This window comes from Gallinula chloropus, assembly GCF_964237585.1.
Source record: "Gallinula chloropus genome assembly, chromosome: 4".
Taxonomy (NCBI): Eukaryota; Metazoa; Chordata; class Aves; order Gruiformes; family Rallidae; genus Gallinula; species Gallinula chloropus.
This window is the reverse complement of record NC_140088.1, coordinates 88,675,444-88,696,698: the sequence shown is the minus strand read 5'-3', so window position 1 is coordinate 88,696,698 and position 21,255 is coordinate 88,675,444. Positions and strand designations below refer to the sequence as shown.

Sequence of the window (21,255 nt, the reverse complement as noted above, 5' to 3'; positions counted from 1 at the left end):
TGAAGAACCACGTTTACATCAGCAGAAAGGTCACCATCATTTATTCTAGCTTGAGAAAGAACAACTTAAACCCAACACACAAACTCAGATGGTTTCTCTTTAAGATGTGAAACATCCAATCCTGGACCAAAGAAAACTCAGTAAAGAATTTGGTGGTGATGCTTTTTCCAAATCAAAATAGTTTCATGATGGATGATTCAATCCCAAATATTTCCAAGCCCTTTGTTGACATTTGAGCAGAAACTGACTCAATAGTGCAACTGGCTTGACAACATTTTTCAGGGAAACAATGAATTAGAATTTAAAAAAAAAAATTAAAAAAAATCTACCACATCTTTTGGATTAAACACAGATTTAGTTGCTTGGTTGGCATAAAGAGATCAGAGAAACATAATTCTGCATTTTTTTGCCTGGTAACCTTGTAGTGTGTTCTATAAGAAAATTATACACACAGAGGAACACATGTATCTGTAGCAAGATGACAAGAAAAGAAAGCAAAAATGAAAAGAAGATAGACATCAACTCCCTTTGTTGCACTGGATCATTGCAATGGAAAATAAAATCATTTGTCTCCCTTCAATTTACATGAAATATTTGCTTTACAGGCCTGTTAATAATTTAGCTTGTTATTAAAAGGCATTGTCCTTACTATTTGTCTCCCTATTGTTCTGCTACTTGAAGCAATTTAAAGGAACCCAAAAGCAATTGCAGACAGATGCGCTGTGTAGAGGACAGATGTGCTGACCCATGCAGGGCTTTCACAGCTCAGCTTGCAGGCTGTTTATGTTCATCGCTTTTACTGCACATTAAAGGAAGGTTCTCCTTAAAACATTAACTTGAGAGCTGCAAAATACATCATGGGAGGAGAACATGAAGGGATAGAATCATAGAATCCCAGACTGGTCTGGGTTGGAAGGGACCCCAAGGATCACAGAGCTCCAACCCCCCTGCCACAGGCAGGGACACCAACCTCCAGGCCTGGAGCTACACAAGGCTGCCCAGGGCCCCATCCAACCTGGCCTTGAACACCCCCATGGACGGGGCATCCACCCCCAATCTGGGCAGCCTGTTCCAGCCCCTCACCACTCTCTCTGGAAAGAACTTCCCCCTAATATCTAATTTAAACCTTCCTTCCTTTAGCTTCACTCCATCCCCCTTGTCCTGCCAGTCTCTGCCCTTTGAACAAGCTGATTCCCCTCCTGTTCCTCTGCTCCCTTCAGGCACTGGGAGGCTGCAATGAGGTCCCCCCACAGCCTTCTCTTCTCCAGGCTGAACCAGCCCAGCTCCCTCAGCCTCTCTCCCTAGGGGAGGTGCTCCAGCCCTAGGAGCATCTTCATGGCCCTCCTAGATTCTACATTATCTGACTCCTTTTACTGCTCAGAGGGGTTTTACTTCTCCCTTCTTTTCCTTGGCTTGGGTGCGAGGAGCAGGTCCCACCCTGTCTGTATGACCAGAGTAAAGCTGACATTTTATGAGTGGAAACAGTCCAAGGATGGTGGCTTATGCTCTAAACATCCTGACATCTCAACCTCTGAGAGCCCTGCTCCCAGTGCCTGCAGAACACCTTAAAAAGGAGCACAAACTGACAAGGAAAATAAACCACGGTTTGCAGCACCGCTGGAGTCTGGCAGCCCTTAACAAATACAGCAGCGTCTGGGTGTTAAAATACATAAATCTGTCATCATTACCAGGCTAAGGGGTCGTCATCCTATTCACAAAATAAAAGGACTGTGCATAATCAGTAGGGCAGGGAGTTCAGAACAAAGTACGCCTTTTACAAACTCTCAACTGCTGATAGATGGATGTTTGCAAGGGACTTAATGTCTTTAACAGGGTAGGTTGAAGAAGGAGTGTAGGTTTCAGAACTCCTGGGATTAGTGCTTTTTTTTTTCTTTCCCCTCTTCTTTTCCAAATTTATTGCCAAAAGTGGGTAATGTAAACACTCAGGTCTTCTGACTAGGAAACCCACGTTGTTACAGAGTAAGAAGAATCAAAGCATTCTAGCACAATGATATTATTCATCAAGCACAACGCAGAGTATGGACCTTCTTTCATCAGACAAAAATAAATTGGATTTTAAAATAGGTTTATACACTAATTGCCAGCAGTTTTGCTGGGTTTGGGGTTTTTTTTTCCCCTTTTCTTCATTTTTTTCTTCATGTGGATGCCAAAGACAGCACAGGAAACTTAGAGAACCAGACCCTATGGGAATGTATGAATACACCTCTTCAACAACCATACACTTTCACAGGCAATGCACCTACCATTGAGAAGCACCAAGTGTGTCATCAGTGGTGTGTATGTGCATTTACACGTAAAGAGGAAGTCTCCAAAATCAACATTCAAGCTACACCTTATAAACTATCCCAACTTGTTCCTGTTCTTTCTATAAGTATTATATACTGTGTCTTAACTTACAAGTGTGACTTTTGTGCATTTTTGAGTTAACTGGTATCAAAGGGAGCAAATGTTGGCTAAAAATCATTATCAGTGGTATTTACTGAGCAAACTGAGGACAGCAGAGTTGTATGATGGCACTTGTGCTCTCTGGCTGAGACCTCACAGAGACACTGTGCCAGTGGAGTTCAACCCACTGGGTCCACGAGGCCATGCTAAGTGCTTCACTCCCAGCCTTCAGCAAGAAGATGAGGCAGAGAACAGGAGCCAAGGAAACGCTGTTAGGAACAGGAGAGGACAGTAGTAGTTGTAGGAAAGTTAACAGAAAGTTCAAGGCCAGGTTGGCTGGGGCCCTGGGCAACCTTGTGTAGCTCCAGGCCTGGAGGTTGGTGTCCCTGCCTGTGGCAGGGGGGTTGGAGCTCTGTGATCCTTGGGGTCCCTTCCAACCCAGGCCATTCTATGATTCTATGATTCTTGCTACTTGGGGAAGACAGTCATCTTGGATGGTTGGTAAGATGGTAGGTACCTCAAAAATACTGATGACCAGGTCTGCACTCAGCACGATGACTTCTCATTACTTGGGATGCTATTAATTAGAAGACAACTCTGATTAATAAAGTCAGATGCAAAAGATGGTTTTAGCCTCAGCCATACTGATGAGAAAACCCCGACATGTATGCTGCAAACTCATTGGCATCAGAGCCTAATTCTAGTGATATCATTTAACAGAAGGAAGCCATAAATTGCTGAGATCAAACACACTTTTAACATCAGCCTGCCTGGCTTTATGTCCTGCTTTCATTCCCCAAGAATACACATGCAGCAAGCAGAGCTGCAGTTTGCTATCTGCACAGGGGTAGCAGCAGCTACACACACCAAAGCATCTGCAAAGGATTGTGGGCTAAATGCATCCATATGTCCTGCACGCCTCGAATTCACGCTGGCTGCAGCTCTGGTGTGCCGCAGTCTACCACAGGATGGAGTAGGGGGGGAAATTATATATCCATCCATATATGTATGAATTTCATGCTTACATCCATGGAAAAAAATCTTTTCATTTCCTTTAAATTGTGAACAGGTGTTGTCACCTTCTTAACTTGGCTTCTATGTTACAGCTTCACGAAGGGAGGGGAAAAAAGGAAATCTACCCGAAACAGTGAGGCTTTTGTTAGCCAGAACATGATGTATTGATAAGCATACTGTAAAGTTGGTTATAAAATCAAACGAAACTAATAAAACCTAACAAAGATCTTGTAAAAACTGTGGACATTATACAGCATTAGCACTGAGCTACGTTAGAGATCTGGACTTGGAAGAAACAAGACCGCTGCCCGGTTGTGATGCTTTCCAGCCTTTTCCACCCACTCACTGAGAGCCATCAGTCACATCACTCCCTGCTACGTTTCTGATCAGTCATTGTTCAGATAGTTACAGCTAATAATGGCACTCACATCATCACCTCTTTATGGAGAAAGAGCTTTTCAAGAACGAATTATTATGGGCCCGTGTGACCTCAATCCAGTGTGGCACTCAGCGAGATGACTAAAACTAGTGAAATCATTTTTCTGCAGCAATCCAGGAATGCTCATCTGTTCATTTTGGGCTATTTCTCTCTCCTCCTTTTCTCTTTCAGGAGAGTGAATATTTTCCAAGACTCAACATGTTGCATATGGGGACTGGGATTCCCCAGATGAGGAGGAAACGAAGCACCACTGAAATTCAGTGAGTAGGAATACCTGATTGCTCTTAGTTCCTTTTAACGTGTTTGTGCTGTCCCTGAGCAATGCCAGGCTTGGGCAGGATGTGTGTCTTCATGCCTACGCTAATAAACACTCAGAAGGAAGAGCCCTCGCTTGGGTGAGGGCATCATTAGTCAACGATGAGTCACCTCTGGTGGAAAAGGAGCTTCATTTCCAAGTGAAGAGTTTTTAGCTATGAGTTTGCACCAAAACATGAAAATACTCCCATTTTAGGTACCATTGACCTCTCTAGTCAATGGGATCAGTTCATACCAACTGGAAGACTCTTTCCACAGGCTGACACACAGGACCCCATCCCTTGGCAACACCACTAAGACAAGTCTTGCTATGAACCAAAGCCCTGCCTGCATCTCCACAGAGAGGTTACTGTGACCTGGTGACACCACACCACAGGCTGACAAGAAACCCTTGTGCAATGATTGCAATCGCTAGGTCTTGAGTAGTAAACTAAGACTCCCCTTTTCTGCTCAGCTCCCAAAGGCCAACAACAATCTTAAGCTTTAATTAGCAACATAACCATTACTAAGCATCAGTGACTATGGCCAGATCCTCATCTGGTGTTAATCACGCTGCGTATGCACAGGAGGCCACCAACATAGATTCAGCTGCTGGATTGGGGCCTTAACAAATTAAACATTAGAACTTTGTTACTGTTTATTGTCACAAGGAATTCTTCATTTCCATATAACAACTGACTAATCTTCATTAGTCATGATTATATGCCCTGCGATTGTGTTAACGGTCCCAAGCTGGATGGGCTGCCTTTCACACTTTGTGCTGAAGTAACTCTGCTAAAGATGGATTGCTAACTCCATACCTTGGCCAGCACAAGCCACACCACCTTCTTCTCAAATACAAATCCTGCACCTCCTTTGTTTTTTACTTCTTTTTTGTCAGTGTTGACTCATTTCAGGCTTTGCTTAGCATTAGCAGTCCCTTGGTGCCTGCATTGCTGACTCAAAGCTGATTCACATCTTCTTGCTGAGCGCATCTCTCCCTGGTCCCCAGGGTTTATTAATAGGCCAAAACCCAAACAGAAATGAATGTGTCATGCTTTTCCAAGGTGGCTGGTGGCACCTGACTCTGGGCTACAAATGTTTTCTCAGCTTTTGCACTTTAAATGAGTTCTGAGACACGGATTGATGACTTCATTGTAGAACTGTAATGCAAACCATATTTTAATGTACTTGACTTCTTTTTCTCACACTATTTTCTACTGCTATGAGCAGAAAAAAAGCACATTAGAATAAATATCCATTCAGACATGGCCATGATTTATTTTTTCTCCGGATACTTATGCTGACTGCTTAAAAAAGAAGGTTATTTTAATGCAAATTTTTCACACGTGCCTGTTATCAGAGAGAGCTGTCTCTGGACAAGCTGTAAAGAAACATAAAATAGCAGCTGGCTCAGCAGGAAAAAGCTATTTTAAAGATAAATCTCCCCATGTCAGGGAAGCTTCTCAAAGCAATCAATTGCAGCAGACAGACAGCAGACATTTAAGAGTAAATTTCATTTCTCTGAAAAAAAGATGTAGCTTAAACAGCCCATCAGAGGTTTAGGACAACAAACTGCACTCTTCCTCCTGCTCTCTGCATCAAGATTTTATTGCTCGGCAGCTCAAATGGGGCCAAGTGGCTTGGTCACTCAGAGGGCCAGTCACCAGAGGGGGTATGAACCGGATGAATGATGGATTCTTCACCAAAATCTTTCTTCAGATAAACCCAAAGAAGAGAAGAAATAATTAGGGCAGTCAGAGATAAGGGGCAAGAAAGAGAAACACTGGAGCAGCTGTTCCTTGGACTTAAATGTTGATCTTTTTTGATGGTGGGCTGAGATGCACCCAAGCAAGATCTGTCTCTGGCAATCTGCAAACTCCAAGTGAAAGAAGAAATCTGTAGTGCAGAGACAAACCTGAACCTGTTGCTTCCTTTTGCTTTGCTACAACGGTAATAAGAGAAATGCATGCAGATGCAAAAGCAATGACAGTTGGATCTTTCATCACTTGATGGAGAACTGATGCAAGGTGAAGGATTTACTGGCAGCGCCTGTAGTAACAGCCCCAGATGTTGCAACACTGACACACCTTGCAGGATTTGGCCCGTAACACTTCTGCAAGTGAAAAGTCCTCTGTGTGCGCATTAGTGAAAGAGGTCATTATGCTACAGCATAAATATTTACTAACAGTCCTTCCCACAGCTGTTCACCAACAGTTTGCCTTTCAGAGAACGACCTGACTTCTGGAACAAGTGATGCTGTTTGTTATTGCAGAGAGTGATGGTAGTGGGGCTTGTCCAGCACTTCCTTGCTATGAGACTTTGTTTTCAGCTATTTGTAAATCAGTCACACCTCACCCACTGAAGGCCTGATGGCTCCATACGTGCAACCTCACAGTTTCTCCAGGCTGGTCACAGCTTGATACAGGTTTCAGTTACATCATCATGTGCTACATTCTTTTCTGAAAAGCGTATCTCCATCCAGCACACAGGGCAGGCAGTTTTCAAATAATGACAGGTCCTTCTCCACAGAGCTCCTCTCCAGCAGCTCATCCCCAGCCTGTACTGATTCCAGCAGTTATTCCTTCCCAGGTGCAAGATTCTCCACTTGCTTTTGTTCATCCTCATCTGGTTTCTCCCTGCCCAGCTCTCCAGCCTGTCCAGGTCTCTCTGGATGGCAACGCAGTGTCCTGCGTGTCAGCCACTCCTCCCAGCTCTGGATCATCAGGTACTTGCTGAGGGTTGATGCTGTTCCCTCAGCAAGGTCGTTGATCTACTCTGCCCTGGTCAGGCCCCACCTGGAGTGTTGTGTCCAGTGCTGGGCTCCCTGGGATAAAAAGGACAGGGATCCCCTGGAGAGAGTCCAGAGGAGGCTACGGAGATGCTGAAGGGCCTGGAGCATCTCCCCTGTGAGGAAAGGCTGAGTGAGCTGGGGCTGTTCAGCCTGGAGAGAAGAAGACTAAGGGGGGACCTTATTGATGTTTATCAATATCTGAAGGATGGGATGCAGGGGAAATGGGCAGCCCCTTTTCAGTGTCTGTGGGGACAGGACAAGGGGCAATGGCTGCAAGTTGGAGCACAGGGAGTTCCACACCAACGTGGGGAAGAACTTCTCCCCAGTGAGGGTGAGGGAGCCCTGGGACAGGCTGCCCAGGGGGTGTGGAGTCTCCATCTCTGGAGAGATTCCAGCCCCGTCTGGACGCCGCCCTGTGCAATATGAGCTGGGGAGCTGCTTGGGCAGGGGGTTGGACCCGATGGGCTCTGGAGGTCCCTTCTAACCCCTGGGATTCTGTGATTCTATGATTCTGCGATTTTATGACACTCAGCATTTTGTTTCTTCCTCTTTGGCCTTAGGCTTCCTTTTAGAGCACACTGGCAAGGAAGTTTTGTTCTGCAGTAAAGAAACCACAGGCTTCAACCAAGCATCCAAACCCAAAATAAAGTTACTTTTCACACCTGTAGGTTACAAATCAGCTGTTCTGAATGAATTCAATTGGAAAAAAACCCTTAAAGACAAGATTCTCATGAACATCATTGTACAAATAACTTTTTGGAAAGGTAAAGCACATTTGTTTAGATGAGCTACAGATAATTCTCTACAATAAGGAACCATTGCACTTAATGACTGCAATGCTGATTAAAGAGAAGTTCCTCTTCCAGCATTTGTAAATCTGTCTGCAGCGTAATTGGCATCCCAAATGTTGTGGTAAGCCACAAAAACTATTAAGACTGGCTAGGAAAGGAAATTATAGTTTTGACTTATATTGGTTATCTGCTTTTACTGGCTTACATTTCATGCAGGAGTGTATTAGAGCAGGATTCTTTGGATCTTTGGGATCTGGGCCCCGCAGACTGAGAAGATGGGGAAATAAGCAGGGCAGAAACCAATTGCTACCATCTGGGTTGGCAAAACCTTTGTCTGAGGAGAAAGATCAAAAACTAGAATAAAGGAAGACTCCCAACACAGCAGCGGGGAGATGCTAAATTAGGAAGAAAAGACTTTACCAAGTGTTATGAAGGAGGAGTAGTCTTTTAGGGTGAGATTAAAGAGGTTTAGACTCAACTCTGAGCCACAGCTCATATTTTATGTGGTCTCTCTTTGCCTTAGTTACCGTCTGTAAGAGTCATCTGTCTCATCCGCGCTCACAGACTGAGAAGTCCTCCAGCCTGGCAATGGGTAGGTATGTCTACCAGACATGTAGAGGCAGACATAAGTTTACTCTGCTCTTACACCGAGCTGGCTGCTTACAAGCAAGATCTGTCATGAAACCCATAAAGCGACATCCACACAAGCTTACACCAGAATTATCACACCTCACAGAGACCAGCCCACAATGTAGACAAGGGAGTTCACCTCTGATATGTCTGCCAACATACATCACTGATGGATCCACTGCCCTTTCTTGTTCCTTTGTACAATGTCACTGATTTGTCCTGGTTTTCCATATATATATATATGGAATATAGAGACTAATAGGAGTTAATAATAATAATTGTTACATAGAACTGAGTGCAGGCAGACAGATTCAGCTGAACTTTAGTCTCAGCTCTCTACAGGACCTTGGGTGAACCATCACCTTATCCTGCTGCGGTGTGCACATATGTAACACAGGTGTGACACTGTTGTGGCAGAGCTCACTTAAAAGCATACAGCACAACTCCAGAAACTTTCAATAAGCTACCATAGAGACCCCAGGTATTACTGTTGAAATTCCCAGTCCTCTTTCATGTCAAGATGGATTTGAAGTTTTCAAGTCCAAACGCTTAAGGAATCATTTGATGCTATACTGGATTTAATATCTTAACCACCTTGCCCATGCCTGACACCTGTGTGGTTTTACATGTTTGGTGTCAGCAGTAAAGCTGGAATAAGAGGGGGTTTTTCTCCTTTGAAGGAGTGGGAGAATAAAGGGGCCATATGGTTCAAAAGGCCACTCTACCTAATGAAGTTTGTGCTTTCCGGAGCACAAACGAACAACCTCCATCAATTTGATCTTCATCATCAAAACTGACATGCAGTTGGTCTTAAAACACTGCCTCCTTCTCAAGAATCAACAAAGGACTGATTTGCTCTCAAGCAAAAGCATTTTCACCAAGACAAACATGAGCATCTGGCCAATGCATTAAATGTCTGAATCCTTTGAAAGAATAAGTCAGCGATACCTTGTGTTTACTTGCAGAATGACAAGACAGACACCAGGGGAACATTTGTCTTCAGAGGAAATTGTACGAGTGAAAAGCAATTGGTTTGAAACATTATGTGAAGACATCTGTACCACTGGAGACAAGGGACGCAAGTCATCCATCAAAAGTGGTCTGAGCAACAACAATGTACAAGGGTACACTCTGAGACAAGGAGGAAGGTGCAAAGCGCCTCAGAAATACTGGGTTTAGGCAGTGTTACAGCAAGGATGCTCAGAGATGAATGATAACTCATCCCATATGTCCCAAACACAATTTAGTTTAAAGTTACCACTTTCTTGGCACTTGGTGATCAATATTTGTTTGCACAGGGCTCAATCTCACAGGCACAGAGGCCAGTGGGAGCTTGCCATTTCCTTCCATAGCTGCCCGGTGAGGCTCCAAATAACTAGTGTTTATGCCCAGGGCTTTTCAGTGCCAAATATAATGAACACTATTGTTCTTAACACAATTAAATTTGATAATCCAATTTCCCTGAGCAACTGAATTGGTGTTTTCGCCTCAATCTTTCCTGAATTCTAGTCCAACTTTTACCCTGTGCCTCCTGGCTCTTCCCTTTCATTTGTTTCTGCTGCACTACCAAGAATAGTTAGAGCCTTCTTGGACTCACAGATGCCTTGATGCCTCTTTGCTGGAATAATGGGAGCTGGCTTGGGCCCTAAGTTTTATAGAAGATACTAGAGGACACAGAAGATCAAAGACTTGGCAACTTCCACATACTGCAAAAGCACAACCAGAACTGTAGCACGTTCCTATACCATTCCTTTCTCCACACCAGTCTGGAAAGCACATTTTAAACACAGTCTGTGTAGCCATGACTCTTTATAGACTATTTCCTCTTCACCTTTTTCGCTCAGCGTAGCAAAGAATGATGGATGGATGTGGATAGGAAAGAGGTGAAGGATGAACACAAAATCCACAAACTATGTAAATTATAAAATGGCTTTTGAGGCTTTATCCTACTGGTGCTGCAGGAGTCATATAGCAGGAGGGTTTCCCTCACCTAAGCATCTCTTTCCTGATCAGATGCTTACATTTCTCAACTCTCCCCCATACTGGCTCTGCAGCAAAGTGCCTTCTCCAAAAAATCACCCTGTTATCGGGTGATAATCCTCCATCAAGCAGCACCAAGTGTTTGCTGCATGCTCTGGGTCCACAGCAACCCTCCTACTGTGAAGGTGAAGAAGAAAAAGAAATAAACCAAAAACAGGCCAAGTGTCAACCATTAGGCAGCTGGAAACTGCCCTGAACTCCGTCCTCGCTTCCACTGTCCAAGAGAAACAGAACTCTCTAGACCAGATACTGGGCATGTGATCAAGCAATAGGGTGAGCAAGATACATGATCACACCCCCTGCTTTGTAACCCTCCCCTTTTCTCCCTCACCATCCCCTAGGATGCCCAAATTCATCCATCTCTTTCCCTCCTCACAGCCAAGGACCAATGAGCAGATTTCTTTGGCAGCCACAGCAGAGGAATCTCTGATTACCCAGAGAAGTGTCTTTGGGGGTCTTTGGGAATTCTCAGCCCAGTAAGAAACCTCAAAGTTCCATCATCAGACCAAGGAAGCCCTTAGAAGCTGGTCAAAAGTACAGCCAGTGAACCCATGGTCACCAAGATGGCACTGAAGCTTTTTTCATCCTGTCTTCCCCAAGGGACTTTCTCAGGAGCTGAGCATCCCTGGGTCACACGACATCTCTGAGCTTTGTTTCAAACTAGGAGGTATTATTTCTGAAGACATCATGCTTTGCAAAAGCTCAGTACATGGGTCTTCCAGCTGTGCTTTTTTTTTTTACATGGGTGCCTTAACATTTGTTTTTGAGAACTGTCCTGTTCCAACAGCAAACATAAAGATCAGTGTGACCTCTCCTTATCACACAGCCTTTCCTGTGTGGAATTCATTGTGATCTGGACCTTAGTGACTGTTGCATCACTCCTGTTTATTTGTAACCTTTGGCACTGTGTAATCTTATCTGCCTGCTGCCACAGAAGATGTGCAGCAACACAGCCAGCTCTGGCAATCCTCAAACACTGGAAAGAGCCAGTTAAGAGTGGAGGGCAGTAAATGATTAGCAAAGCAAATCTGCAATCACTGACAGCTACACAGAAATCAGCTCACTCTCTCCCCCCCAAAACCAGGTGAGACCTGGCTTTTCTCCAGCTCTACTCACCAATCACAATGAGGGTGTAGTTCACATTGGTGCTGCCGAAGCCGTTGGTGGCTTTGCAGATGTAGGTCCCTGCGTCTTCACTCTCCACCTCCTTGATTTTCAGCCCTTGCTGAAGGATTCGGAACCTCGTCCAGCCGCTGTGGATAGTGCGCCCGTCCTTCATCCACATGGTGAGGGGAGGGGGGTCACCCTCCACTGGGCACAGCAGCTTGATGGTCCTCCCTAGCCTCACAGACTGACGGTGAATCACTTTATCAGCAATTCTGGGGGGACCTAAGAAAGAACAGAGAGAGGAAGAGCTGTTATTGCTGTTACTACTGATATAGCACTGATTTTAAGACCAGCCATCAATCAGAGCATTAGACTGACCACTGTACAGACATGTAGTGAAAGGTGCTAACCAAAAATAGGTCAGAGAAGGACCTGGGGGTGTCTGTCAGGCAGAGAAGGACCTGGGGGTGTTGGGTGACTGCAGGCTGAATAACAGCCAGCAGTGTGCCCAGGTGGCCAGGAAAGCCAATGGCATCCTGGCTTGTGTCAGGAATAGTGTGGCCAGTAGGTCTGGGGAGGTGATTGTGCCCCTGGACTGGGCACTGGTGAGGCTGCACCTCGAGTGCTGGGTCCAGTTCTGGGCTCCTCACCATCAGAAGGACATTGAGATCCTGGAGCGAGTCCAGAGAAGGGCAACCAGGCTGGGGAAGAGGCTGGAGGGCAAATCCTCTGAGGAGCAGCTGAGGGAGCTGGGGGTGTTCAGCCTGGAGAAGAGGAGGCTGAGGGGAGACCTTCTCACTACCTAAAGGGAGGGTACAGAGAGGTGGGCGATGGTCTCTTCAGCCAGGGGACAGGAGATGGGACAAGGGGCAATGGGCTCAAGCTGCCCCAGGGCAGGGTCAGCTCAGCTGGGAGGGAAAAGTTCTTCCCTGGCAGAGTTGTGGGGCTGTGGCACAGGCTGCCCAGGGAGGGGCTGAGTCACCTTCCCTGGGTGTGTTTAAAAAAGGGTAGATGAGGTGCTCAGGGATCTGGTTTAGCTTGGGATGGGAATGGTTGGACTTGATGATCTTAAAGGTCTTTTCCAACCTTGTGATTCTGTGAAAAAATCACTTACAACCAAGGCTAAAAAAATGCAGCCAATTGCAGAGAGATATAGCAACAGCTACTAGTTTTTGTGAGACCTAAAGCTGTAGCCTTGCCATCATCAGCAGCTCATGGCAATGCACCAGGGAAGCCTGGTTCTGAGTCTCTTGCTTTTCCAAACCACCTCCATCCTACAGCATGGAGTTCAGTACATAAACTGTTCAGCTGTATTTGGTAAAGCAACCGTAGTTGTTTTAAACTTAACACCTATCCTGCAGGCAAAATTAGGACCAGTGCTGGTGCTTTAAACAAAACTCTGCCCCCTCCAAAAAGTTAAAAAACCTTTCATGTTGCATGTACAGTAATTCCCTTTAATAGTCACCAGATGGGCTTTATCTGAGACGCATAAGCCTGCAGTTGTTGGACATAAAGCATTCATTGGGTAGTGCTTCACTGAGAGATACAGCATAGCCTGACATGTTAACACTGCTTATAGTCCAAAAGAGGATATTTTTATAAACTGCCTTGGCAACCCTGCTGGTTTGACCCGACTGACAAATATTTGTTCTTTGTAAAAGGTGATAATTTAATGCAAAACAGAGTGTCCCTGGAATGCCACGGAGCGAGCACGCCACTTGCCACATGATAACAAGCTGGGCTGGTTCAGCCTGGAGAAGAGAAGGCTGTGGGGGGACCTCACTGCAGCCTTCCAGTCCCTGAAGGGAGCAGAGGAACAGGAGGGGAATCAGCTTGTTCAAAGGGCAGAGACTGGCAGGACAAGGGGGATGGATTAAAGCTGAAGGAGGGAAGGGTTAAATTAGATATTAGGGGGAAGTTTTTCCCAGAGAGAGTGGAGAGGGGCTGGAACAGGCTGCCCAGAGAGGGGGCGGGTGCCCCATCCCTGGGGGTGTTCAAGGCCAGGTTGGCTGGGGCCCTGGGTAACCTTGTGTAGCTCCAGGCCTGGAGGTTGGTGTCCCTGCCTGTAGCAGGGGGGTTGGAGCTCTGTGATCCTTGGAGTCCCTTCCAACCCAGACCAGTCTGGGATTCTATGATAACAAGATGCACTTGGACAGGTGAACACTCAGAAAAAAAGCAGTGATAAAGAGAAGTGATAAAGACTCCAACACTGGGAATGGTCCCCTAGATGAATTCAAACCGGAATTTCTTCCCCAGGCTCTGAAAAGTTGAAGCAGAGAGTCCTTTTCCTGCATATGCCTCTTCTCTCTTTTTATTAATTGCGCAAATTCCCCCACGCAAACTGAAATAGCAATGGGCTTCCCAGAATAGCCCATTAATGGGTGTGATAATAAGCACTGTGCTCTTGCATAAGGACAAAATGTTTTGCTAGGGATTGCTGATGCTGAGTTGCACCCAAAAGCCACAAGATGTTTGTGGGATTTGGAATTGTTCCTTCATATTTTATTCCTGTTCCTAGTGTTCTGCAGGATTGGACCCATGTGGACTAATCCACAGAGACCACATTTGCACTTCCTCCTGACTAATTCCAGTTATTCCAATGTCTGCCTGAGTTTTCCCCAGCATGACTAAGGCAGTACATAGACTCCAGCTCATGACTGGCTACAGAGCTGCTGTCAAACTTACTCATGGCGAATCGCACCCATGAATTTCACAGCTTTGCTGCTCAAGCTGAGATAAGAGTCATGAACTAGCTTGAAACTCATTAATTAGTTTAACTAAGGGCTTGATTAAACCAATGGGTCTTAGATACACTCAGATAAACTGGTGAAGACCTGAAGTGGGGATCTTGAGAGCACCTATCCTGAAACAGTCCCTGACAAAGACAACACCCATCCCCACACACTTTCTACAGACACAGGGACAGGGTCTAGAGGTGATGGTGCCCTCGCACACTCCAAGGGAACTGCCAAAACACCATGAGAAATCCCACCTGTCCAGATCTTTCTAAGCACCACAAACCTCGCTGTTAATGTTCTTCACCTTGAGAGATCTCTAACCAGACCTGTGGATGCAGAGATAATCCCCAGATCCTTTGTAAGGCTGATCTGACACAAGCCACACAGCTGAACCTTTCAAAGAGGAAATTAACCCATCAGGAGGGGTTCTGTGTGGTGGCTTTGATAAAGCAGAATTCATCAATACTGGGTGAGAATCCAGCTCCAAATTCTGCTACATTTCCCTACACGGTGCAGCATCTCACTCGGCGTAAAGGAACAGAATTGTCCAGACAAGTCCACAGCCTTGCTGAGATTCTGGGTTGGCCCTTACAGACATCCTTTCTGACCTAGAGCCCTACCAAACCAAGTCAAACTTTCAGAATAACTTCATTGCAATCTACTTGTGAGCCAGGATACTCCTCCATGCTAATTCGAATGGCAAAAACAGGTCTATAATTAGTGCTGGGGAAAAAATGTTTGGTGCAGGGCAAGCAGGGACAGTGGAGAGAGAGAGCACCCTCCTCCCTACTTGGAAACCTGCTGTAGCTCCTTCAAAATCCCTTTCCTTCCGACATTCAGGTTGACTCCTGATGAATTTTGAGACCTGGAGGAATCAGATAGTTTCCCACTCACGTCATGTGCCTCACTGGGGCAGACTGCACAAGCGTCTCTCCTGATGGCACCAGAGTTGCCCCTGAATCTGTCACATGTTTGGGTCAGTGGTAAGCTTGGTCTTGCTAAATGCCATTTTCCTTTGATTGACCTTTCGTTCTGAGGAATTGTTGGATCACTGTCTGTCACAGGATCTATTCACAGACCTTTATGACATTTAGAAAAGGGTGAGTTTCTTGAAGCCTTTCTGCCTGAGAAGGAAAACACTAGCCTGGTTCTCAGCCCCTCCATCAGCCCCTCCAGTGACTTTCTTGGGGTAAGGAATAAAGATTTCCCTCCACTCTTTTTCCTGCTCTAATCTTGGCTGGATACAGCAGTGTGTACAACGAGGTACAGCATAAGGACATCAATGTTAAAACCTTCCTTCTGTCCATTTGGAGAGGTCAATACTCCCATTTTATTTACCCATGATTTTTACCTTAATGACTTTTTGCACAAGCAGTATGGCCTCTCTGGAATCAGTGCCTCCACGTATGCCAGAGGCCCTGGCAAGCCAGTGATAGCTGGACCTCCTGCAGAAGGCTACAGCAAGAATAAAATGTTGATATCATCACGGATCTCTGTCTCTCTATCTAATGTAGAGGCATCCACTGGGTCTTATTTCACTACATATCTGTACAGCCCTGCCTTGGGACTGCAACAGTGACGGGTGAATGCTTTTCAAGTCAAGATACACTCTGGCACATCTCACCCCTCCACGTTGTCAGTGTTTGGAGGAGAGGTGGTGGAGAGGAGGCAGTGTGTTTTGCAAGAAGGCCCTTCTGCAGCATCTCCTGGGCAGTGGGTGCTGCTGACACCGTGGCATACCGTGGAAATCCCACACTAACCACAGAGAAATGTGTTCCCCCTCTGAATCCATACATTAAGTTGCACAGAATCCCTCAGGTTTCCAGGGCTTCTTTATGGCAGTCCCACCTTCTATAGGAACCAAGCAAAAAGATGTAGTAAAAAGATGCTGAGCACCCTACTTCATGTGCACCACTGGTACCAAAGGGAGCTCCCTAGCTTGCTGGACTGGCCCACAACATGCCAGGGGGTCTCAGAGTCCCAAATAGCTTCCAGCTCTCCCCAGACATTGATTTGGGGGTGTCCCTTGTCAGTTGCCCCCCACAAAGCTGAGGCACACGTGCACTCACAGCTAAGTGCAGCAGCATGGGCGCAGACCCCAGGGCACAGCCAGCGGCCGTGCAGGCTGGATACATTTCTACAGCTGCTTAGAGAGGCAAAACCTCAGGAAAGCACTTGATGCTTCACCTACAGCTGCCAGCAAGGTAAAAGCAGGCTGAGCCCTGGCTGCTGTGCCTTCCCATCCCTTGCCACTGTGCCTTCCCAACCCTTGCCACTGCCGGCTTCCACCCTGAGGTCTAATGCAGCATTAAAGAGCAGACACAATTACACCATCAGCAGCCAGTGTCATGATCTCAGCTGTCCTTTACTCCAGCTTTGTGTTGTATGGGAGCAGAACCAGCGTATTTTGAGAGCAATATCTTGTCGCTGCTCTTGGCTTGTCTGTGGGTTATGTATTGGGGCAATACACAAGGGCTGGATAGCCACACCATAAGGGATCGTAGTGAAGCCTCAAATCATTCTGTTAAACCAGACTGTGAAAATAGTTAATTCATCTATCTACCAATGCAAATTTTTAGTGCAAATAGATCATCTTTCTGGCTATGGGGTGGGAACCATCCCATGAATTGCCATGCAGCCAAAGCTCCAGACTGGCTCCTTTGAAGACAGAGCAGGAGAGAGCAACTGCTCTCTGGCCTGGGGTGTAAATACTGGGGAAGGTGTGCCATACCACCAGTCATTCCTTAGCCACTAAGCAGCGATCCTTGAAAAAAATCAGCCTGTCTCCTGGAGACAGAAATAACTTCCCCCAGCATTTCACCATGAGACACGGGAGAAGGGGCCAAATCAAAGGCCCCAAGTAGAGAATCCACCAAAAGTGATGACACTGAAGATTTTTACACTTTTTTAGAGTTGGGGCGGGGGAAGGGGGAGTGGTGGAGGGAGGAAAACAACCACTATTTCTTGCTTCCACTCTTGCAATTTTCCATGAGGCGATGGCAGCTCCCTACAGCCACAGGGCGCTGCCGAGAAACACCCTGTTCAGCCCCAGCAGGCTGAACCTGGGAGGGGTGCAGCTGACTTCCCAGCCCGGCGTCAACACAACTACAACAAATTAAGCCCTACCTTGACACAAAGCCCTGTGGGTGCAGGTTTCCCTCAGCCCCCACCCCCCACCCCACCTTGTCCTTAATCCAACTAGTTTGAGAGCACCATTTCTTCATATTTCAGCTGAGGGGGCAGGGTGGGGTTTGCCATCCGTGGATGTGACTTGGGAAGAAGTGACGGGAATGCAGCTGCCTTCCCCCCCTCCCCCCCCCCGCCTCCCCGTGCCTGGTTGTTATTCTTTCTCCAAATACAAACTAAATATAACTTTGCCCCATAACATTCAAATCATTTTAGTTACTAGAAGGGATCATGCCTGGAGTTCCAAGGGCCAGGGTGCAATCAAGCTTAAAATATAATTTAAACAATCCAGACCCTACATTTTCCACCAAGTTATTTTCTTGCTTGGAGTTTCCCCATCTGCAAACACAGAAAGAAACCAACAACTCCAGCCAGATGCCAAGCTTTCTGTCCAAGATCATGTAAGCCCAGTCAAACATTAACAAGGAAATGCTGTGATCACCTCATTTGTTTTAAATATTTCTGCTCATATACATGCAGACAAGTGTGCAGATTTATTTGCCTCATTTACGAATACAAGCAACTGGAATCTCCATTCTGTTCCATTATATAAAAGGCAGATCCTACACCTGTCCCACTGAACAGCTGGGCAATTTTCAATTTATACCCTGCGATCCCGCTCTCCACTATCCTATACCACAGAAAAGCCCCACTTGCTGCTCTGCTGCTGACACTGCTTGACAAGCATTCCTCCTCTCCCCCCTCCCAGAGCCTTGGAAAGGGCTGGTGGTTGCCACTTCTTGGCAAAAGGAGTTATGTAAAACCCATGAAAGCCTCTCTGCTTTCCCCAACAGCTATTTCCGGGAAGCAGTGGAAGGAGATTCTTGGAGCCTGTTTAAGACACAGCAGTGGAATAGCCTGGAGCTTCCTGTCCATATTTCTCACAGTCAAAAACACACACACACATGTAATTATGTTTTCCTGGGCTGCACTGCAAAGTTCATGCACTCATTCAACTCATACATGTAGTAAACATGATTTATAGCTCTGTGTGAAAACCCTCTAGATATATGGTGTTTTGATAGTGACTCGAACCTAGAGCTATAATTTAGTAACACCTAGCAGTGAAAGCTAAATGATTTCCCACTCCACATTCCTAACTTTCCATGAACCCCTTTTACTGCTAACATGGGGAGGAGATACTGCTTCTACAATTGTTTGGACTTAGCCTTGTTATTCCTTCAACTAAACTGCACACACTAACGTCAAGCTTCACATATGGTGAACACACCAGCACTGACCCATGTCCTGTGAGACCATTTGCCATGATACAGTTCAAAGTGAACTTTATTAACACATTAAACATAATTACAAAGAGGAAATTCCAAGGAAGGTCAACCAGCCCGGACAGTTTCTTGGAATGGAAAGTAATTTATAATATCCACATACTGTATTGTAAAGTTTATAAAGAAGTTAAATAAGTTTTAAGAGCCCCATGGGTTATGTATATTTTATTATTTAATACCAAACACATTCACTTTCCATGAAGATAAGATTTCTTTTGATGTGCTGTGTTAGCAAATTAGCAAAGTCATTTACCATGAAGCACCCAAACAACCCATCAACACATGCAAGGAATTAATATCAGGGACTGTGGTACCACAGACAATGTGTGTCCTAGGAGGAGAACAGAGCAAAGATGTGACAGTGAGATGGAGGAGTCATACAACAGCCACTAACCAAATCACTCACTCCATGTGAAAGGCAATCTCCTACACCAATACTTGAGGCAACATTTGGTCTTCACCATATTCATTAGTGTGAAATCTAATCCCCAAAGTCCTCAGTGGAAGGATGGGTCACACCAAAGTTGATTTCCTTTCACTTCTCCCATGCTTCAGAATGAACATGGATGGCTGGAAAGGAACATCTAGAAGCCACGTTGGATAACTTGGGGTATCCACTGCTAGACAGCTGGGCTGGACAACTGCTCCCAGTAGAAGTCAAACTCTTTCCACAACAGCTTAACCCTCTCTGCAAGACCAACGTGAGGATGATACATTTAGACTCTCTGCACATCATTATTATCCTTCTTTGTATTAGTGTTCAAGATTTAATGATGGATCAGTGGAGAGAAGCCTGGCTATCCTGGGGTCTGGCCAAACACCCACCAAGGAGTAAATCCCACCACAAAGGGCTTACAAAATAACGATGCAAGAATTCCTATTAACATGAGTAGGTGTTCTGAAAGGGAGGAACTACTGGCTCTCCACACAGTGGGAAGCCAGTACATGGAGACCAGAACTTATAAAAGAGAGGGATAAAAGGATGCATGCTTTGTCCATGTATAACATTAACTACTGGAAGAAGGAGTTCAAAGGGCTGGTGAATCCAACATCTTTTCATATTTTTCAAAACAAAAGAGTATGGATTTCCAAAAGGTATGCATTAGCCCAGTAAAGTAGGGGTCAGTGTGAGGGTAACTGGGCCAAATGCTTTGGTATGTGACATGAGAAGACGAGATTAGATGAGCTAATGGGTCCTTCTTGGCTTGAAAACACAGGCGCCCACAGACAAAAACAATGCTTATCAAAAACAATCAAAAGATTACAGAAAAAAAACAACAGCATCTCTGGAGAACAAAGACTCTTAGAGAGGAACACAAAACCACCACAAGTATTTGCTGACCAGTCCTGCTGACTGGTCAGGCTTAGCTTTGGGAATAACGGACTGTTTTGCAGGAACAAGTTCTGAGCTTGGGCTGCCCAGCTCAGCCCAACAACCTGATGGAGAAAACAGCTCAGTGGATTCATTTTACAGCAACTGCAGTGCCATATTTTCTCTTCCTTCCTTACCTCTGTGGTAGGAGCTGCTTTTCCTGATGAAATGGATATTTATTGATAGCACAAGAAGTGCTTGCCATATTTTTACATGAGTAATAACCAGCCTCTTGGGTGAAGGCTGCCAGTAAATTTTCTACTCTTAGATGTTCCAAAAGAAAGAAAAATAGAATATTTGGGAACATGTTCCATTTAATTAAGCACCCTGCATACACATTGCAGTGAGATTTAATAAAATAGTTATTGTATGTTAAACAATTGGCACTTGATTATTGCAGATTTATTGCAGTTAAACAACAGTAGATGAGATCTGTATCTCTGACATCGTTTTTAAATCCTCTGAGCATATGTTTTCAATAACCAGTTGGTATTTATTTAACATGAAATTACCATCTTATTAAATTAAACTTGCATGGGTGACATTCAATTTCAAGTGTTGCTGAAGATTTTTTCAGCAGCAAAAAATAGTAACTTTATCCCTTAGGTTTTGAGGTAGCAAACGCAGAGGAGAGTTAGGATTACTTCAAATTACTTCTGAAGAAACAGAGATCATATGCTAGGAGCTTTCTCTACTAGTGTAGAAAAAAAGAAAGATATTATTTATTGTTTCTTAAGTGCTGCCAGTGGGCTTAGTGTGGGCCAAAAGAGAGGAACACTATTCCTACTAAACCACCACAAGGAGTGGTGTTCTTCAGGCATTGGGATTGGGATTGGCACTACTTGATATATTTGTCAGAGAAAAAACTCAGCAAGTTTGCCAAGCTGTGTGGTGGGTCGACATGCTGGAGGGAAGGGATGCCATCCAGAGGGGCCTGGAGAGGCTGGACAGGTGGGCCTGTGCCAGTCACGTGAAGTTCAAGAAGGCCAAGTTCAAGGTCCTGCACATGGGTTGGGGCAATACCAAGCAGAGCTACAGGCTGGGTGGAGAATGGATTGAGAGCAGCCCTGAGGAGGAGGACTCAGGGATGTTGGTGGATGAGAAGCTCAACAGGACCCCAGCAATGTGCTTGAAGCCCAGAAAGGCACCAGTGTCCTG

The 21,255-nt window shown here is 45.4% G+C and overlaps 1 protein-coding gene across 3 annotated transcripts in view; it reads right to left on the bottom strand.

Moving 5' to 3' along the window:
• The window catches only part of FGFRL1 (fibroblast growth factor receptor like 1), a 186,717-nt gene that overhangs the window by 82,564 nt on the left and 82,898 nt on the right, over positions 1 to 21,255 (bottom strand). For all 3 annotated transcript variants that reach the window (XM_084263031.1, XM_084263032.1, XM_084263033.1), the window contains exon 3: positions 11,525 to 11,797. In XM_084263031.1, coding sequence (XP_084119157.1) covers positions 11,525 to 11,797 — 273 coding nt within the window. The remainder of the gene's footprint in view (positions 1 to 11,524; positions 11,798 to 21,255) is intronic.